At 46.0% G+C, this 20,132-nt stretch overlaps 1 protein-coding gene across 1 annotated transcript in view; it reads left to right on the forward strand.

Annotated features, from left to right (window-relative positions):
* Window positions 1-1,246: 1,246 nt before the first annotated feature.
* The window catches only part of SLC35F1 (solute carrier family 35 member F1), a 256,678-nt gene continuing 237,792 nt past the window's right edge, over window positions 1,247-20,132 (forward strand). The window contains exon 1 of the mRNA XM_074862361.1: window positions 1,247-1,679. Coding sequence (XP_074718462.1) covers window positions 1,477-1,679 — 203 coding nt within the window. The 5' untranslated portion in view covers window positions 1,247-1,476. The remainder of the gene's footprint in view (window positions 1,680-20,132) is intronic.

A 20,132-nucleotide genomic window follows, 5' to 3' on the forward strand; every position in this document is an offset into this window, starting at 1 on the left:
GCTTTGGGTAAGGTTCACACAAACAGGAATATAGGGAAAGAATCTTTGCCAGAATAAGTAGGGGGAACGATAGAATGGAAAAGGTGAAATTTGAAATTTATTTCACTTCCAGAACTTTGCAAAATTATCATGTAATATGTTTCAGAGAGACATGATCGATTTAAAAGATATATATATACACCTTTATATGTATGTATAGGTTTTACGTCCTCTGAGCCTAATTAAATTTTTAAAGAGAAATTACTCTTTAGAATAAAGAAATATTAAACCCACGTTCATTCCATTTCTTTACAGAGATATTCCCCATACTTGAGAGAGACTTAACACTATGGTTTGTAACAAGCCTCGCCCAGGCATGAACTCGAAGTGCACCGCGCCGATGAAAAATGTACGGAGCTCTGAACTTTACAGCAACTGCCATCCCTCCCGCAGACCCTTACGTGCCTCTCTGGCAGCGTAAGAGCAAGGGTGTTGTTTAGAGGCATTTTTTATTTACACATTTTCCGAGTGACTGAGGAGGAGACGGGCCACGCCACGGTTCAGGGGACAGACGTACGGCAGTTCCGCGGTGTTCACGCCGCACCGGCCGGTGGAGGAGGTGTCGCGTTGCTTGGCTGTAGGCAAGAGTCAACTGACTAGCAAATACACCGCCCCAAAAAGACAACTAAACACCACAAAAGAAAACCGGTATTTAATGGGGGGAAGTTTGGCGCTAAGGAGGCGCTCAGCCGGGCAGCCCGCTGGCCCGGCTCCCCCCTCGCCCCTCCCCAGCGTGGAGCTCAGCGGGCGGGACGGTGGCACCAGCCTGCAGGGACGGACCCCCACCCCGGGGGAACACTCACCCTGGGGAGGGGACACCCCCCGGGGAGGGGACCCACGCCCCCCCCCGGCCCCCGCCCGACCCCCGCAGCGGGGAGGGGGGAGCGGGGGCGCTGCCGCCGGCGCTGGCGCCCCCTGGCGGCCTCCGGCGGGCGCGGCCGGCGACCCCGCGGCGCACAGGGGCGGTCGCCTCCACACACGGCTCCGAGGGGGCTCCGCCGCCGCCGCCGCCGTGACGGGCCGTGACGGGCCGGGCCGGGCCGGCCCGCGGCGGCAGCCGTGCGCTGGGGCTGTGGCGAGCGGGGAACAAAGGGGATCGAGGCGGCGCAGCGGCGGCGGCTCCGCCGGGGGGAGGCACCGGCTGGGCGCGGGGAGGAGGAGGAGGAGGAGGAGGAGGGAGGAGGAGGCAGGAGGAGGAGGAGGAGGGTCGCCCAACTGCTGCCACTTCGTCGACCGTGAGCGGCACTCGCTGGCGGCGGCGGCGGCAGCCCGCCCCTCGCTGCATGGCAGCCCAGTGAGGGAGGAGCGGGCGAGGGTCTGGTGCTGCCCGGAAGCCGAGGGAGCCAGCGCCGGCGGCGGCAGCAGCGCCCGCCGCCCTCCCGCCGGGATGCGCCCCGCTCTCCGCCCCGCTCTCCGCTGAGGCGCAGCCCCGCCGCGATGCTCTCCCCCGAGCGCCACCGCCACCACCGCCACCCCCCGCCGCCGCAGCCGCCGCCGCCGCCGCACCACCCGCCGCAGCCCAGCCATGTCGTGGCCACCATCGAGAACCTGCCGGCGGAGGGCGGCAGCGGCGGCGGCAGGAGCGGCATCTCCGCGCCCTCCTCCAGCGTGCGCCAGAGGATCAGGAAAGTGCTGAACAGGTGAGGCCGAGGGATGGACCAGGGCTCCGGCGGCGCGGCGCGGCTCCCCGCCTCGCCGCCGCCCGCCCTGGGGCGCGCAGGTCCCGGGGGCGGCCGTCGGGGGAGCCCCGGGCCGGCCCCCCTCGGCGGGGTGGAGCGGTGGGGCAGCGAAGGTTCCGGCGGGGCGGCTGGCTCCTGGCAGCGCCTTTCCCCGTGGAAGCCGCGGTCAGGGCGCGGTGTCGCGGAGCCTCCCCCGGCCCGTTGTCGCCTCCGAGGTGGCGGCGTGCGGCGCGGCCCCGGCCCGCACCCTCCCCGCCGGGGGCTGGGACCGCGACCGGCGCCGGTCGCACCTGCCCTGCCCGCGGGCACACCCCCACAGCCGGGCCCCCGCGCCTCCCGCCTGCTGCGGCTTCCCTGGCCCGTCGCGGACACGCGGGGGGCGGCGGGGAGGAGGGAGCCGGCGTCCCCGCAGCCGCAGCCCGGCCGGTGGCGGAGGCGCCACCGGGGAAGTTGGAGCGCGGGCCCCGGGCGAGGGGGGCGGCGGGGAAGGGGCGGCCCTCCCCGTCCCGGCGGGGGCCCGCCAGCAGCAGCCCGGCGGGGCCCAATGCTCCAGGGTGCCGGGGGGCCCCGGGTGGGATTTTTGCCCGATGTCCGCCCAGCTGGCGTGGTCGGGGCGAAGCATCCTCCGGCTCCCCGAGCGGGTGCTGCCGGGGCGCCGGCTGGCCGGGTCGGCTGTGCGTGTGGCTCGGAATTGTCAGTGCAACAGTGCAACAGAGGAAAACTGCAGGGTAGTCGGGGTAAATTATTTCCCCGAACGCACAAGGAAACACTGGAACCATCCTACTTAAATCCTTCATGCTCGCCTCTTTGCCACTTGTTTCTTCTGCGCTGCATTTGATAAGGGCTGAGGTTTTTACTACAAACCAGAGCCTATCCGGAGCCAAACTGGTTGCACTTCTCCAGAAAGAGTCTCTGAGCTCCTGGCTGAAAAGCCAGCTGAAGCCATCACTTCTGTCTAATGAGTTTACGTGCTAAATAGAGTAGTTGCGCCGTTATGAGCAGCAATGGAATGGTGCGTACCAGTGTCAGCCCCATTGTCCCCGCTTTAGTTTTGGATACGTGTAATATGGATGAGTTACTAAGAAAAACAGCACTTCTGTCTGGATATACTAGTTCTGAAGATGAAGGTGTTGACTCTTTCAAGCTTTTAAACATTAGGAAATTATCATCGTTACTATCTTTCTTACAAATACCTGAAGGTATTTGACTGCTCACAGATCATTGCTGTTACATGCAATTAATTAGCTGTTTCCATTCAAGGAGGAGCTTGAAAAGCATCAGTAAGGGAGGAAATATTTATCGTTCGTTATTTGAGCATGAGAAGGATTGAAAAGAAGTTGAAACAAGTAAGAGCTGCTTCAGCTCAAACTCAATTACACGTTTTCTTGCACATTTGCATTTGCAACTCTCAGTATAGTAAAATTCACTCAGTTCCTCAAGCCAATGGTCTGTGTCATCTTAGGTGTCCTGTGCTTGTAAAATCCTGCTCTCCTGCAGCTTGGTCAACCTGAGGTATGTGTCTGTCCTGAAATAAGACACTAGAGAAAAGAAATTTTCTCTGGGGCAGCGAGAGATGTATGAAGATGTGGTGAGGGGATCAGATACAGAAGCAAGAGATACTCAAGGGTGGTAATAGCAACATCTGGGAAGCCATCAAATTTACCACAGTCTTCATGGGTGGGAAGTTTTGGATTAATTCATATAGTTCAAGCAGTTACCATGCTTATGCATATAGATGACTCAGCCACAGATAAAGAGTCAAATCAATATTTACAGTTATATATACACATGATTGAAATAAGACTATCTAGATATTTTTTTGAAGGGGGGAAAGGGTAGAAACTGGCTGTGGTGACCAAAGTTCAAATCTCTCTTCTTATTCACAGACTTGAATCTAGGAATGAGATCTCCCATTGCCCAGAGAAGCACCCTAACAAATAGGAGCCCAGTCACTTTCACGTGAACATGTTCTTTTCTCCTCCTCAAACATGAAATGAGAGTCAAATTTTTGCAAATTTATGTGATTTATGGAGAGGGAGGAGGCTTGTTACTGTGGTGTTTTAAGGCAGCCTTTTCTTTGTGTAAGAGAATCCTTAGCCCATCCCACAGCCTGTATCAAAGGAAATTTTGCTGGAGTTAGGTTTCCTTCAACTTTACTTGGGAACTTATGACTCAGCGCATGTATCGTCATGGCTTTCATGCAGTATTTCTGTTGATACAGTGAAGTGAATCCTGACACAATGTTTATGTTTTCATCTTCTATGGAAACATTAGCATGCAAATGTGTAAGGGAAAGGAAGAAATATGTATGCCATATCACTGAAGAAGGAGTCCAGAACAAACCAAGCATTGGCTTCTTCAATTAATGTTTTTCTACTGGAGAAGGGTAACAGTTTCCCTGTGCTGTCTATGCTTTGTGTGGACCATTTGCTTGAGACCCATTTGTGAAAGGTTCCCCATCGAGTCACTGAGTTGAGCTCATGTGTGCTTCTGTTTTCTGCTAGACAAAGTGAGGGCTCCTCAGGCAGACAAACAAAATAAAAAGGTTGACAAAAGCTGGGATTGCCAGAAATTTGCTTGTAGCTGGTAGAATCACAGAATCAGAGAATGATTTGGGTCACAAGGGACCTTTAAAGGTCATCTAGTCCACCACCGCGCAATGAACAGGGACATCTTCAACTAGATCGGGTTGCTCAGAGCCCCATCCAACCTGACCTTGAATGCTTCTAGGGATGGGGCATCTACAACCTCTCTGGGCAACCTGTTCTGATGTTTCACCACCCTCATTGTAAAAAATTTCTGCCTTATATCTAGTCTGGATCTACCCTTTTCTAGCTTAAAACCATTACTCCTTGTCCTATCGCAACAGGCCCTACTAAAAAGTCTGTCCCCAGGGAGGGGACAGACTGGTATGGTCAGGGAGGAAACAAGACAGCAGGAGAGTGGGGCTAGACACTGGCAGAAACTGAGCATTATTTCTCTCTCAATTTATATGTAGTAGTTTGGTCACCCAGGCACTTGGTGATTCCTGAAGTGCCTTCGAAGGCTCCTCTTAAAATTTCTTTACAAGCTATGGAAACTTATTTTAACTTCACCTTCCAACTTCTCCTCCTTGTTCACTCAATAGATCCCAAGATAATAGTGAAACACTGGAACAACCTCCCCAGGGTGTTTGAGAGAGAACGTACTGAAAGCAGAGCTGGTTGACTGTAAAAATCTATTTCAGTGATCACAGCAAACACTGCACTCTGGTTTTCTGTTATGGCCAACTTTTTCACAAAGTAAAACACAAAACTGAAGGGTCAGAATCATGGAGGACTGGAGGTGCTTAATGAAATTGTGGGATTTACTGGAATAGTTTGGATATAAATTCTGAGCTGCCAGTGATGGTGAACGGGACCTGCTGCAACAGGAACAAGCTTCCTGTTATCCTTTTGAAGTCTGGAAAGGATGACTTTGAATTGCCATGGCATTAAGGAGAAATGTCGTGGTGATTACATGCTGCAAATACGTTCCTGGACCTGTGACTCACACTCGTGGTCCATGAATCCCAGCTGCAGGGCCCTGCCTGGTACCTTCCTTGTAACATTTGCTGAGCAGGTGTCCCTGGCTGACCCTGCCCTGCTATATTGCAGGGGAGAGAAAGAGTAATGTTGGCTGCTTGATTGCTTGCTTGCTTCCCTACAGCCTCTGTGAAGCCAAAATTGGACTCCACCAACTCTGTCTGCTTGTAGAGGACCACTTAATAAGCAGTGACTCACCTGCTCCGCATTACCTCCCACCTGTAGTGGGAAGCAAGAAAAAAAGGAGAAAATCATGCGGTTTGGAGTTCTGCGGTTCTCCATGCCTCCACCCGACACCTGTGTACTTCAGAGATACCTGTTGGTGGGTCTGAACTCGCTCTGTCTGGCTGTACTCCAGCACAGACGGGTGGCTTGTCTCCCTTCCTTGCACTCCCTGGGTGACCTGAAGGGTCAAGAGCAGAACATGGCCTGTGGCCCCTGAAGCCTTTTGAACTAATTTACAGTCGATCTCCTCTTGGGAAGGCTGTTTATCACCTCTTTAGAGGAACACTGCCTAAGCACAGGGGTAGGAGGTTGCCAAACAATCTCTTTGGGGGATTCTTGCAAATTATCTAAATGAGAGCCAACAAATGAGGTACGGGCTTATACATGGACATTATCTCTGTAGTCCTAGGCACCAGGACAAGGAGGGAAAATGAAGTTTCTGCAAGGAAAATGAGTTAATATCTTTAGATACTGTGGCAAAGTTATTTTACCTGAGTAAATGAGATTATTCCAGGAAACAAAAACCACACTAGCTGCATCGGTAAACTCAGGTCTCCAAAGGAACATCTAAGGCCCTGCTGTTGTATTGCCTTCCTTGATGAGGACTTTTTAGAAAGCTGGATGGCACACATATTGTTCTGAGTTTATCGACTTCTATCTTTTAGTACTTTCTTAGGGAATACCTGCTATAAAATCTAGCTGTGCCTTATCTTGCTGTTTCAAGGACGTCTTCATGTGCCTTTTCTTGCTCTCTGTTGTTAAATGGCATTTCGTATTTTTCAGAAATTTCCTAAAAATCATATCAGACTATTAGAGACATATTCAACTTGATATCAGAAAATGGAATAAGAGTAATTGAGGCACTCAGTCTCATGCCATCTTTTAAATAGCTTTGTAGTTATGTTCTCTGCACTAGCAAGTTGTGAAAGCTTTCTCTGGAGCAGTGTGAGTCTCTCTCCACTTCTTTGCTCACTTACTTTATCAGATAAATTTTAACCTTGTGCATATAGCCAGTGTATGGTCTTAATTATCACTACCTTTCTTAGGAAAAGGAAGAAAAAATATTGTTGCTAATAAGTATAATTCATTAAGCTAGGCAGTGATTTATTGAAAAAATTATATGAAGAAAAGCAATTTTGATTTGTCTTGTCAGAAGACCTGGCTGTTTGGGTGGTCTGAGTAGAACTGTTGCCTTTTTAGTATGTTACAGGGCCCATTCATCCCTTGTAATGGAGTTGAGGAAGAATCTGGCCTACTAGCTGGCTAACTTTGAACTTGCAGTCATGTGTCAAGGCTACTCACTCTTTAGAGATGAGAGCTGTTTAAATGACACTGCAAGTATCAAAAGCTATAACCCAATGATTTTTTTTTTCTAATAATGCATATCCACATAGTAAATCAGACAGAGGGAGTTTATGTACTAAAAAGAACCTGAAACTGAATAATAATGAGATTGAGGCAATGTATTTCATTGCCCCAAAGCAATAACATCTTCCAGTTGACTGGTCCAAACCAAACAATTTATGGCATTTTTCCTTAATGAAAAACAAGTCAAGGATCAAACATATAATTTTTGGAATCCAAAAAAAGTGTGGGTATTCATAACCTCCAGTTGCTTTTATTTTTCTTCAAAACAAAAGGATTGGCCTCCTTTGGAATTTTTATTCTTAAAAAGCACAAATAGCTTCTCAAAGTCCACTCAGAATAACAGTGACTGTAAAAGAATGAGCCTGAGCGCAGTTCAGATAGCTGTAGCTCTCCTTTTAGGTAAAAATATTGATACCATTCAGAAGTAAGTCAAAGAAAATTAGTTCAGAGTGTAGATAAAGCAACTAGGTTGCTTTACTGTTGGTATTATTCTTTTTGGTTGGGGAAGTGGGAAGGTCGTATCTGCCTGTAGGAAAACATCCTGGCAGAGGACATAGAAATCAGCTGATGAAAAATTGTCCACTGTTTCCTTTTCTCATTATTTCCTTGTAATCACCATTTTGAAAGCAAGTGACCTCTGCGAATTAGCTACGCTCCCAATGATTTGGGTGCATAAGGGAAATACCTGTAAAATGGGAGGAAAACATGCTCTTCCTTTTCCCCTCCAGACAGCTTATTTCAGTGAGTGCACACTTACTGGCATGCCATAGTACACTTAAAATGCTTTGAATTTGGGGTAAAGATGAGCTAAAGTACATAAAGCTTCCATGTTGCTGCTATAGCAGGTTCTAGAAGTTTAAGTATGGTTTAAAAGTGTCTGAGCATGATTTCCTTAACAGGTTTTAGAGTCAGTGTCAGAAAGCTTTGTCCCCTTTGCCTCGCTTTTGCTCCTGAGAATTTGCACCTTAGGAGATACAAGCCTTGCCAGTCCTATTCTGGAATAGGAATTGTTTGGAGTGATTTGATACAGTTGAGTGCACTGTAAACTAAACCCGACAGCCCACATACTGATTGGGAAAAGGCTTTTCCTAGGAGGGGCACTTTGGCAAGGCAAAATATGTGGGTGTCTTCTGTCTACCTATGACATTCAGAAGGTCGGTACTTACTGGGTGCCTGTCTGTAAGTGGGAATTTTTGACACTGGCTGTGCCGTGGGCTTTGGGAAGGGGTTACTGCCTCTTGAACTAGGGGGGTTTCAAAGGAGCAGCACTATAAATGGCTCCATAGAGAAAGCTGGAGGAATGGACAGAGTGGCTCTTATGGGATGGACAGAGCAGCTTTAATGTGCTAATGAGGGGAAGGCCAGATGCCAGCAGCGATCAGAAGGGCTCTTTGTGGCTCTGTCTCTTTGGAGATGGCTGGAGTCTCTGTCCTTATCGGGGTTGTTTCTGCAGGCAGAGGGAAACACTGGGGCTATTAGTGAGGTGTTCCCTTCCTTTAAGTCAGCAGATAGTTTACAGATCAGCACTTGAATACTGATTAGGGCTAATTACCAGGCAAGCTTAGGAAAAAGAACTTGCTGAAGAAGCTTGACTTTAAAAAGCTGCAAAAATCGCCCCCCCAAACTCCCCAACAACAGAAGACTCAAAGGCTTGTGAGCTGAGCTCAAACTCAGCTGAAATCACCTGTTGCAAGAACAGCTGTATGGGGACTCATAAATTGCTATGACTGTAAAGTGTGTAAGTATTGGTGGTTGTGAAATTCATGTTGTGAACCACGTAATCTACCTGTCTCTGCTTATTTATGTCTGTCATCTGTCTCTCTGGGACTTTTACTGAAAACACGCCAGTCTTGAAGCCTGTCTTTCAGCTTTCTCTGACTTGGTTTCTCTCGTGATTTAAGAAAGCATTTCTTCGATGCATATTCACTCTCCGTCATTTTTCTCAGAAACACCAAATGATTGAGGTAGCGGGTTTGACTCCCATGCATCAGATTCTTCTCAGTACAGCTGGAACTGAAGAGCAAGTGTCAGAGGAGGGAGTGTCCCCACAGCCTAGCTGTGCTTGGTGAGAGCACCTGTGTGGCAGTACTGTGCTGTGCTTCTGCAGGGAGCGCACCTGCTTTTTGGCATGTGCCACAGTACGTGGTGCTAGCCAAATAATTTCCTAGATGGAGTGGATGACCCTTGATCTGACCAGAAGGGTCTGCCCAGAAATGACGCCATGTAGGTACCACTGCAAAATATAGTGACACTTCTTAAGCCAGCCTTCTGTTTGTAGCCGATGCACTCATTTCAGCTCTTAATTTCAGTTTCCCCTTGGTGTGGTGGTCAGTTGCTTCCTTAGGCTGCCTTTTTCCATAACGATGCGGGAGGTCATGCTCTACCTTTGGATAGGTCTGACCTGTGGTGGCATGTAGGAATTTAGGAGCCGGATAGCGAATTTTCTCTTTGCTGTAACTTTTTTCCTGTCAGAAAATGTAGGAGTCAAAACCTTGGCAAGAAGGGTTGGATTTTCTCCGGACTGCATGTTCAGCAGGGTTTCTTATGTCCAGACTAGATTTTTTGTGGATGGAGAGTGAGTAAGACATCATGGTAATCTGGTGATGGGAGTAATGTTATAGGAGACCTGATTTAATTCTTCTTTGATGCATCCCTGAGGGCTGTTGTGAACACATGGACTGTGAGGTTCTCTTGGGATGGAGAACCTCAAAAGGTCATGGTTTTGTCCTAATGCAGAATGGGAGAAGTTTTGAAAATTAAAAGTTTGGAACTAGAAGGTGCTTTTTTGCCCAGCTCATCTCCCAAGGCATTTCAGGCTTCAAGGTGTTAATTTACGAAAGCACACTATGCTTGAAACAGATTGCTGCATCTCTAATACAGATAAATGAGGTAATTTATGTCCGGTAGCAAGACCATAATTATTACCTCCCAAGCCCTAGTGTTAATTGCAACCTGTAAGCCAGTATTAGCTGATGACGGAATGGAAACAAAATTTGAAACATTTATAGTGATGGCCATTAGTTTACTTAGCCCTCTCTGGTGTTCATTTGTCAAAGACACTGTTGCGTGCATGTCCAGAAGCCTGCTTCACTGTCTTTTGTTGGGCTGCATTGATTTTAAAATGGTGCTGTCTCTTGTATGACATTCATTCTCATTACTTTTCTCATCTGGCAAGTGTTTTGATGTCACCTGACTTTTTCGGGTTTCCATTTGGTAGAAATGGAAAATGAGTTAAGAGGGGACGAAATGTTTCCCCCCCATTTGGTGGGAAAGAGACACCAGAGTCTGTGCTCATTGACGTGGAAGAGAGCTCCACAGCTCCACTCCTGGATCTCTCCAGACTAATAACTAAAATCCCGATCCTTCATGTAGCCTTGGGGCTGTTAGCTCAGACCCTTTCAGCAAAAGGGAGAGTTTGAGGGCGACGGGCTGTGTGAGAAGTTGTGGCTACAGGGTAGAATCAGGGGGACTTCTCTCTGCCTTTTTTTGAAGAGAGGAGGTAGATTGTCTAACTCTTCAAGAGGAGGCCTGAGGCGAGTCACTGACAGGTAGGGGCCTAATGCTCCAAGGGGAGTAAGGCATAAGCTGTACCCTATCCTATGCTTTCTGGTTTTTACCAAGATTTGGATCTTTGTGTATCCAGGTGCCTCTGTGGCTATCCCAGGGTGCAATATTCTTCTGCATGGATCTTTGCTTTTTTTTCCCCCATGATGATGAGACAAATGCTGGAAAATACTTAATAAAATTAAATTAATTACCTTGTGATTATTCTAAGCCCAGATATTTTATGGAGTTTATGTGTTTTCAGTGGCTTCTGCAGCCTGATTTGGGCCATTTACCTTCTGAACTCTCTTCTTGCTAGAAGCTGAGCACCATAATGAAACTGAGCAAGTGTTTCTTTCGTGTTGCTCCTTTCCTTTTCTCTCTCTGCTGCTGATACAGACAGGAAATGCTTTTGATTGTGGCTTTTTAACTCCCTGCTGCCAGTATTTTGAGGTCTGTAGGGACTGTCCTGGGTAGACTGAAAGTAAGGAAGGACAGCAAGTAGCAAGTAGGTTGGGAAGAGTTGAGCAGGCAGCTGGAAAATATTTTAATGGGTATGGGATTTGATACTTGAAGGAAATAAAACTTTAATATTGTAGATATAATTTTCATCAGGCTGGGTATGAGGATTAAGTACCGTCAGGCAGAAGTTTCCAAGTTTCATCAAACGTGGTGGGGAAAAAGCCAGCACCCAAATATATGTAATGATCAGACTAAAGTGACTCATTTTCCTGTGTGACCTACCTGATATGCAGAAGTAACTTTCAGTCAGATTTTGGATATCTGAACCCCGCTGTTGGGTGCCTGGTGTGCTGAGGGGATGCTTTGTAGAAGAATGACTGTTTTTCTGGAATTTAGAGATCACTGTTTGCACAAGTGCGGTCCGACTCATCCCAGAGAAGACAAAACCTGTGTGTAGCCTTGGAGACCTTGCTCTGTTGCTTCCTCTTCAAGTTCTTCTACCAAAGCTGCTTTGCTTTGATTTAGTGCTCACCAGCATTTTTTGGACAGTGTACTTCAGTGTTTTTTCAGGTCCAGTTTGTAGTGGGGGTGGGGGAAATCATGTCTTTGAAGAGAGAGTCAGCAGAGTCCAGGACATTTGGAGGACTTAATGTAGAAGCACAGGTGCAAGGTGATGTGACGGATGTCATACATGTATGAAGGCACCATTTACTGGCATTGAAAAGGAATATTCCAGGTTTTCTCTCATTTAAACAAATAGGTGACATCTTACCAGAACATCTCAAGGAGTCAGGTAGAGTGGTCAGGGTGAGATGGAGTGCCATGTGATGTTTGGAGGATTGCCAGAAGCGCAAGAGTAATGTTGCATCTATACTAACCAAGGGAAATCTCTGGAATTCAGAGTTTCTGCTGCTCTAAAGAGGTTACTTGAGTTTAAGACACCAAATAATTCCCTAATAATTCAGTTGAAGAAAGGACTCTATGTGTGTAAGCGTGTGAGATCTTTTAGGATGAACTACAAGTTACCCGAGTTTAACATCCCATTATAAATAAATAAATTATAGCACATTCTAACTTGTAGAAGAATTTCTGTTAAAGTTGATGTCTGAAATTGCTCATACTTATCGATTTGGTAGGTATTACTGTGTTAATGGAACCTATTATTACTCAGCTAGATTAATTTATTAGATTTATTCCTATAATTTTACAACCTATACATGTATTGAGACATGAGCCCACAGAATCAATATCAATTTCTTATTTATGAATGGTCTTACTAACATCCAAAATGCTGTTACACTTGAGAGTATTTAGCTGCAATTTATTTTGAAGCATACGCTCCAACAATTTTAAATTTGTCTTTCTTCTTTGTCCTTTAATGATTATTTTTTTCCATGTATGTGGAAAATTCCAAGCATCAAACGAGTCATGACCATACTCTAGTCACTGGGACTAGTCGGCAACTTGAGTGTTTGCAAGATTAGGGCTCTGAGACCAGACCTAATCTTTGAGACACGTTTTGGCTGCCGTTCTGCGCGGCAGCCCCAAAGCAGGAGGGGGAACAAAGGTACAAATGTAACTTACAACTAAGTTGCCTGCCAAATGTAGTATATTTGCATGTTTTTCTTTAAGCAGCGGCCATGCGTGCGTTTATCTTTCAGAAGCGGTGGTGTTTGACTGAGGAGCAGTAGCAAAGACCAACTGAAATGAGTAACTGATGCTGATGTGGGGCTTCTTTGCTTGCTTCCAGGACATGAGCATCAGACAGGACCTGCTGAAGCCTCACAGTGGGAAGTGAGGGAGGCGGGGGCCAGAGCAAATATGGAGGAAGAAAGAGGTGGTTGCCTCTGCCCACGCTGCCAGTTCAAGACTGGTAGACAGCACTGATGGTAGGGAGAGATAGTCTTCAGGCAGTCCTAACACCAGCATTTCTGTTCCCATCACAGCACCAGTGGTGCTTGGAGATACCTTCCTTCCTTCCTTTGGATGGACCAGAAGTGTTCTGTAACTCTTGGGAAGAGAATTGTGGGGACCAGTTGACCTCAGCCCGGCCTTTAAATCCAATCCAGAGCAGCTCACCAAATGCTTCTGTGGAGAAATCTCCAGCAGCTGCAAGCATACAAAGATAATATTTCACCCAGTGGTCTGTCAGGTGAAACTCCTTAAAACTAACTCTTCTCCAGCCAGCCTTTCTTTGTTGTTTTCCAGTAAAAGTTGCTGAATCCACTCCATATACTGCTCTTCTCACTCCTTTTTGGTCCGTACTCAGCTGTTCCTACTGTAGCTGCCACTTGTGCACCTCTGCAGTTGCTGGGTATTAAAAGCTCAAGCCTGATTAAAAAACCCAGCATACACAGAAAGACCAGTCAGGTGAAAAAGGGAAACTGAGGGGAAAAAAAACACCCCCAAAACCATCATATATAAGTATGATGCAGAAGTAGGCATCAGAGTTAGAAAGATGGGGAGATGCCCTGTGAATGCTGCCTGCCTGATTCAGTTGTGGGGTTCGAGGCCAAAGCCAGAGTGTGATGATTTGTGTCATCTTGACTGTGCTTGACTAAATGTTACAGGAGAACTGGTGGACAAAGAGCAGCTCAACCAACCCGTTTCAGTGAAGGAGAGGGAGGGGTGGGCTTTTGCCTGTTTTGTTTTCAGGAGAAGCTTGTGTTGCAGCAGCAGATGAGGGGAAGTACTGTGTTTTGAAGGACTTGGGAAGAAGCTACATACAGTAGCTCCTGATTTACAGGACAGCAGTTGTTTTTTTGGCCTTGGGCAAATCTCTCAACCTCCCTGGGTCTGGTTCAGCACCTGTAAAATGGGGATAATTAAACTTAACTACCTGGAAGAGTTGTTGATTAGTTAATGCTTGTAAAATGCTATACAGTGCTATAAAATTCAGCGTAGTACTCAGAAGCATCTGGTCTGCAGTTACTGTAGTGCTTCTCTGAAACTTTATGGGCAAACATTTGCCAAGAAACAAAATGACTAATGTGCGCAGTACATGTAGGCTTTGGGAGACAAGGGGGTGGCATCTTTTCAAAGGCATCTAACTTTACTGTCAGAATACAAGGGGAGGTTTCCTGAGAGCACCTGCAGTGGTCTGGCACTGAAACTGATGTCAGATGAGGCTGGCACTGCAGAGGGGGGCTCTGGCAGGTGGCAGAATTGCTCCTTGCTCCAATCCCAGCTGCTCATTCTTATTCTTGTCCCTGTCCCCAGCCTCTTCCCCCTTTTGTTGTGCTGGTGGCATGGAGGACCAGGTTGGTGGCTTGATCCAGGTGGGAAAAAAACCGAAAAAAAGTTTCTGTTATTGTTGGTTTGTATTTTCAGATGGATCTTCTCTTCAGTGTAGTTTATCATGTGGCTACAAACATATGGACTAGCCTGGTGAAGAGGCTGGTACAGGGGTGAGAACAAGCATCTGGAGAGAAAGCGGGGCTGGGGCTGCTGAGGCTCTCCTGAAGCTGGAGATGATGCCACAAACCATGTTACTCAACCACAGAAGATGTTGCCATCACAGGGGTTTGAAGGTGTGTTAGTGAGCTAACCTTCTTCCTGCTTCCTCAGATGCATTAGGCTGAGTTAATTAGAGACGGGTGAATGGCAGTGTAAGAGAGATCGTTTGGTGAAGAGCTGATTCTGGGTGAAGCTCACCATGCTGTGTGTGAAACTGCTAACAAGGGGGAAGGAGTTAAAGATGAGCTAGATAATTTCTGACATTTGTGTCTTGACACTTTTATTTTGGATACTTATGACATGAATATATGTCACTATGTAAACAATGCACATGCACACACATGTATTGATTTGGCTTAAGAGGAGACTAAAAAAAAAAACGTGGTGATGGTGGGAGGAAACCATTTCCTAATCAACTACTCTTGAATTAACACCTAGAAGTTGTTAGAAGAGGGTAGTGATTACCAGATGCAAAGATTCACCCTCTTGGCCATTTCACAGAACTGGGTAAGATAAACGTGAGCTAAGGCTGAGGAATGAATTTGTTCTTAAGTCACAGTTTCATGAACTGCCAAAAGGAGGTCTCACTTCTGTGACTCCCTGCCCCTGGCCAAATTGCTCCTTCTGCTTTTGCTAAGTCAGATCTGGTTCCTGTCACATCCTGTCAGCTGACTAAAGTAGCAGAGAATTAACCTGGCTGAAAAAGGTTGTGTTGTTGCTGGGTCTTTAGCTGACTTTTGATTAGACTAGTCCCTGGACTGATGAGTCTGTGAGCAGGGAACAGGGAGTAGCAGGGGTAGAGATCGAAAAAACAGGGATTGGAGGTAAAAGAAACTGGAAAGGAGGGAGGGAAAGTATCTCTTTCTATGGTTGCAAGCTTTTTATTTGGCTCATCTGTATTGTAATACCGTGCCTAAGCTTACTGCTTGTTTCCAAGATCCTTAGCTTCCTGCCACACGTGCTGTCCTACCTTTGCCCTTGTTACAAACCCTAGTGCTGATTTTCCTGAAAAGAGTAATGATGACCCCAGGTGGGACCTGGTGGGACAGCTGGTAAACAGTCAGCTGTAGCCAATTCCTCACTCAAATAGGGGGAAATGATGTGATTGTACCTGGAGGGGAGAAAGAAGGCAGCCTAACATCTGGTAGCGTGAGTTGGGGTGGAGCTGGTGGAAAAATATGCGCTGTTAGGCCTGTAAGTACTTGCAGTGTGTGTTGTGCTGTTGGAGGTGATGGTGGAGGTGTGATGCAGCCCTATATAGACAACAGTCCCCTTTGTTACACCTTCTATTTATTTTTTCTTAGACAGGGCTGAGTTCAGTGAGGATTGGCATTTGTGCAAAACCTTAATATAAGCATGTTATGGGTTTCCCTGTTGCTAGAAGATGAAATGGGAGCCTTACCCCTGATACTGTTTTTTCACAGTAACTAAAAGAGATGCATGTTCAGCAGGTCTAAAATCATTATATCTAGTGTGTGGTAGTGCCCCTGCAGGCTTTATGATTCACTTCTGCCTCTCTGGCCAGGTGTGCAGTAACTTCTCTGCTGCTGATGGTTAGAAAAATAGCAATTGATCAGTGGCTACTGAACTGGTTCATCCCATTTTCTGTGATGCCATGCATTGTATTATAGCCTTCTCCTATATGGTGCACTGTGAATAGCTGTTTTTATTTTGCTGATGTGACCTTGGAGGCCTGTTGCCACTCTCTGGCCTCTCTTTTTCTCCGTAGAGTCAGCAGCCATGCGCTTGCTTTCCCAAAAGTCGTGTCTTTGAGGGAGAGCTCTGATCATGGCTTCAGTTACTGAAATAATTTTTTAAGAGCCCAATATCCACCAATTTGATCACCTCGGGCGTGGTCATACCAGGGCTCCTGGGTAGACAGATTATACTGACATCAAAAGACAGCTTTCTGGGATCATTTCTTTGTTAGTCCTGCTTTCCAAATCAATCCTGTATCTTCCTGGCGTGATGTTACATTCTCTCTTGCCAGTACTGTTGTGGAGAGGTGATGCACAGTTCTGATGTATCACTTCATAACACCCTCTCTCCTACAGCAGGTAAAGCTGTTGTATTTAGAGTGCCAAAAGCACAGGTACACAGAGGTAAAGAGGAAAATGGGTATTGTAGATGACAATAAGCATAAAATAGTATGGCTGTATACCGTGCTTGGAGAGAAATAAGGGATTAACAAATCCAGACACAGAACACCTCCCGCTTTCAGTTCTTCATCATGATCCTATTGAAAAAAAACAGAAGTGATAAGAGAAATTTCAGATCAGGACCTAAAGCTTCCTTAGGTTGTGACTTTCTCTTAAAAAAAAAAAAAAAAAAAAAAAAATGGGGGCATTGCAGTTTATTTAGCTTTTAGCAAGTATGAGGTTGTGCTTGAGTTTCCTGGCAAGTTATTTCTATGAGTGGTGGTAGATGACCGCTTTCTGATCCCTGAAGTGGAATTTTAGAGGGTTTCACTTTTGTGACTCAGGTGAGAGGGTTGTGTCTCTGTCCATATGAGGAACCGAATGTGTCATTGTTTACAGGTCTGGGTGTTAACATCAGCATTTTTTTGTGACAGTACTGAAAACAGGTTTAGCCATGGGATAGCTGTGATATTTTCCTTTCGGGTTATGCTCTTTTGCAGGAATTTCTCTGATTCTTGGTTCCCCTTTATTCCCTGAATTCTTGTCCAACACCGACTCAGATTGTTTGCTGGGGCTGGTCTTGTTTTGGGGAAGCCTAAACCATTAGTATTGCCACATTCCTGCTCTCAGTTAATGCTTGAACAGTTTGTAAATAAATACAATACTGGCTGGTATCTAATTGATGGGATGGGAAAAAAACCCACCAATAATCTCACAAAGCCCATGGGCTGGGCGAGTGATCATGTTTGGACTGGGAAGGCCTCTATTAGTAGGCAGTACAGACTCTGTTGATTTTTAAAGAAAAAACCAAAACCCAACAAAACCCCAAACAGTGCTACAGGGCAATGTATAGCAGTTCATGGTTTGATATCAAAAGGAGTGAGTAGGAAGCCAGGGAAGAAGCTTCTGGGTAAATTATGCCAGTGATTGAATCCCAGTTGTTGGGACTGGAGAGATGCAATGCAACAATAATCTCCATCTCATTCTGTCTCTCTGTGTCCAACTATGCTTCTGTGGCGTAGAAATAAATTGTCATGGAGGGAGGACAGACCTGTTTCTTTGCCTTTTGGGTGTTCCTAATGATTATGGCTCTGCTCAGATTTCAGGTAGGCAGAGATTGTCCTGTGGCTTGCAATGAACTAGCTTGCATGTGTGGATACAGTATAAACACACTGGCTGTTTTTATAAATGCAGTGGTAGTGATGTACTGAAAGTGGGACATCTCTTTTGTATGAAAGACCAATGGTATGAGTGAAGAAAACATGATAGCAGTGGAGGAAAAAGTGATGTATCAATTCTTAAGATGAACCTACCTGGATCCCAAAATACATGGTACCCTCAGTTATGTTTTCTTTGCATGTCTGACATTTCCCCTTTCATCCTTCTCCCCCTACGTGCAGCCTCCCTCCAAAGCCACAGCAACACCATAGTTGCAAGATTTCCTGTAAAGGAAGGAGGGGTATGGGCAGAGACCCCCATCCTCAGTGAAGAGGGTCTATTATAAAGGATTAATTGCGCCCAAACAATGCAGCCCCTCGAGGAGCCCGTTACCCTTTTGAGATGCGTGTGTGGGTAAGAGGGCATACTGCAGTCCCTGTATCCCAGTCCAAGTGCGTGTGGTGTGATGCCCTGGTTGCCATAGCAATTAATCGCCGCTTTTAAGGGCTGGTGTTGACTACAAATCCCTGTAAATTGCCCAGAACACTAGTTAAAGCTGCTCCTTAGGCACCTTTCTGTTCGATTTTACCCCAGAAGATGGAATGGAGAGGTTTTTTTCCTCTTGGTGAAAAAAGCAAGAATAACTTTGTATATGCTGTTGGACTGGCTTTCACCTTCCTGAGCTTGCGGAGACACAGGGAACTTCTGTGAAGAACAACTGTAAAATAGACGGGGATACGGTGGCTTCCAGCTCTGTGCATGTAGTCTTCATGTGACCAGCAGATCATGCATGCCTGGGAAATGTAACAAGCACAATCTTTGAGAGGTGCGCATGTTTTTCGTGTTTTTTTTTTTTGTTTTTTTTTTTAATTCTTGTAAGGTACCAATTAATGTGTATGTCGTTGGCTTTTCTTTGTGCCTTAAAAAGAACAACTGGGAATTACTGTGCTGTTGGTATCAATTTATGTAACCATGATGGAAATGAAAACCAGCTACAGCAAGACTGTACTCTATATTTGTCTGTTTGCATAGGTAACAGGAGAGAAAGAGATGTTTACTATGTCATTATTCCAGAAACCTGAACAGTGGTGAACACAGTTCTTGAAAATCTTCCTCTAGGTTAAAGCCCCATTCATTTGAAAGGCAGTCTTAATTTCCTCAGTACATTATTAGAATGGTTGGAAAATCTGTCTAGAAATTTGAGAAGTTTTTTCTTCCTTGGAGGCATGAAAGTCGCTGTTACCTTTAATGTTGCTTCTTGGGGGGGAAAAAAAACCCCAACAAACCCACACCAAAAACAAACCCCATGAAGGGAAACAAGTTTAAAGGGTAAGTTATCAAATGCACAATATTCTCTCTTAGCCTTAAACAAAGGGATAGGTACGATTCAGCAAGGTCTCTTTTTTTTTTTTTTTTTTTTTAATGAATGTCTCCTTGATACATACACATTTGTATACACAACATAAGTGTGTGAAAACTTGCAATTACTTTTACTGGAGATAGTGAGTAAGATGTTGGCATTCTTTGGTATGCCAGATCAGAGTCAAACGTTGTGATAAAATAGACTAGGTAACTTGGATTATCAGTAAGATTAATAGCTGTGCATGCTCAGTTCGTGCTATATAGCCTGATCTGGGTGATTAGTTTAGTCCCACTAGACAGAGACACAGGAATATACAATTTACAGGACTGTAGGAACATAATATTGGCTTGTTCTATTTTTTGATATTTCAGTACTTGAGGAGCATCAGGTACTACTGTTGATAATTAAACTGTGTTTGAAGTCCTGTTTCATCTTACATATGGCAAATACAATCTTTCGGGCTTGGTGAGGCTGGAGCAGCTAAAGGAGAATCAATCAAAATGGACCCAACCCACAGTGTATGGCTTTGCAGCCATCATCTCTTCCCCTTATCAAACAGTTTTAAACTGAAAGTGTGCAAGATTGCTGTTCGAGGACTGTAGGCTATGGTCTTGTTTATTCCGTTTGTATCCCCCCGGATCAGCTTTCCTGTGTGGAAGAACCAGTTAAAGAGCATTCTCCTCTCTTCCTTCCTTCCTGTTCATGGAGCCTATGGAAATCCCTTTCCCAGGTTTGCATTGTTCCTAGTCAGCAGAGACTCATGAAAGGCCCTGAGGCAGATGGTGTTTTCAGGGTAGTACTTTTTCTCCTTGTTATATAGTCCTGGAGGTGGTAGTCAGAGGAGGTAACATCCTCTGGCCTTGTCTTTGACAGTCAGAGCCCCCTCTCAGCATCCGGATCGAGAGGGCTTGCAGGGGATGGGAGATAGTGTGGATTTCAGTTCCTGACACACTTGTAGCAGCTTTTCATCCAGGATGATTCTAATGATCAAGCAGAACAAGGATTTGAACTTTGTATGCCCATATCCATGCTGCTGCCAGAAATACCAGACTGTAGCCTCTTGCCCTGTTCTTGCCAAGAAACTTTGTTGAAGCCAGTATTTTTTTTTCCAATACAAGGTTTTCTTTATTTTTTTTTT

The sequence above is a fragment of the Strix uralensis genome, chromosome 3 (genome assembly GCF_047716275.1).
Source record: "Strix uralensis isolate ZFMK-TIS-50842 chromosome 3, bStrUra1, whole genome shotgun sequence".
In the NCBI taxonomy this organism is placed as follows: Eukaryota; Metazoa; Chordata; class Aves; order Strigiformes; family Strigidae; genus Strix; species Strix uralensis.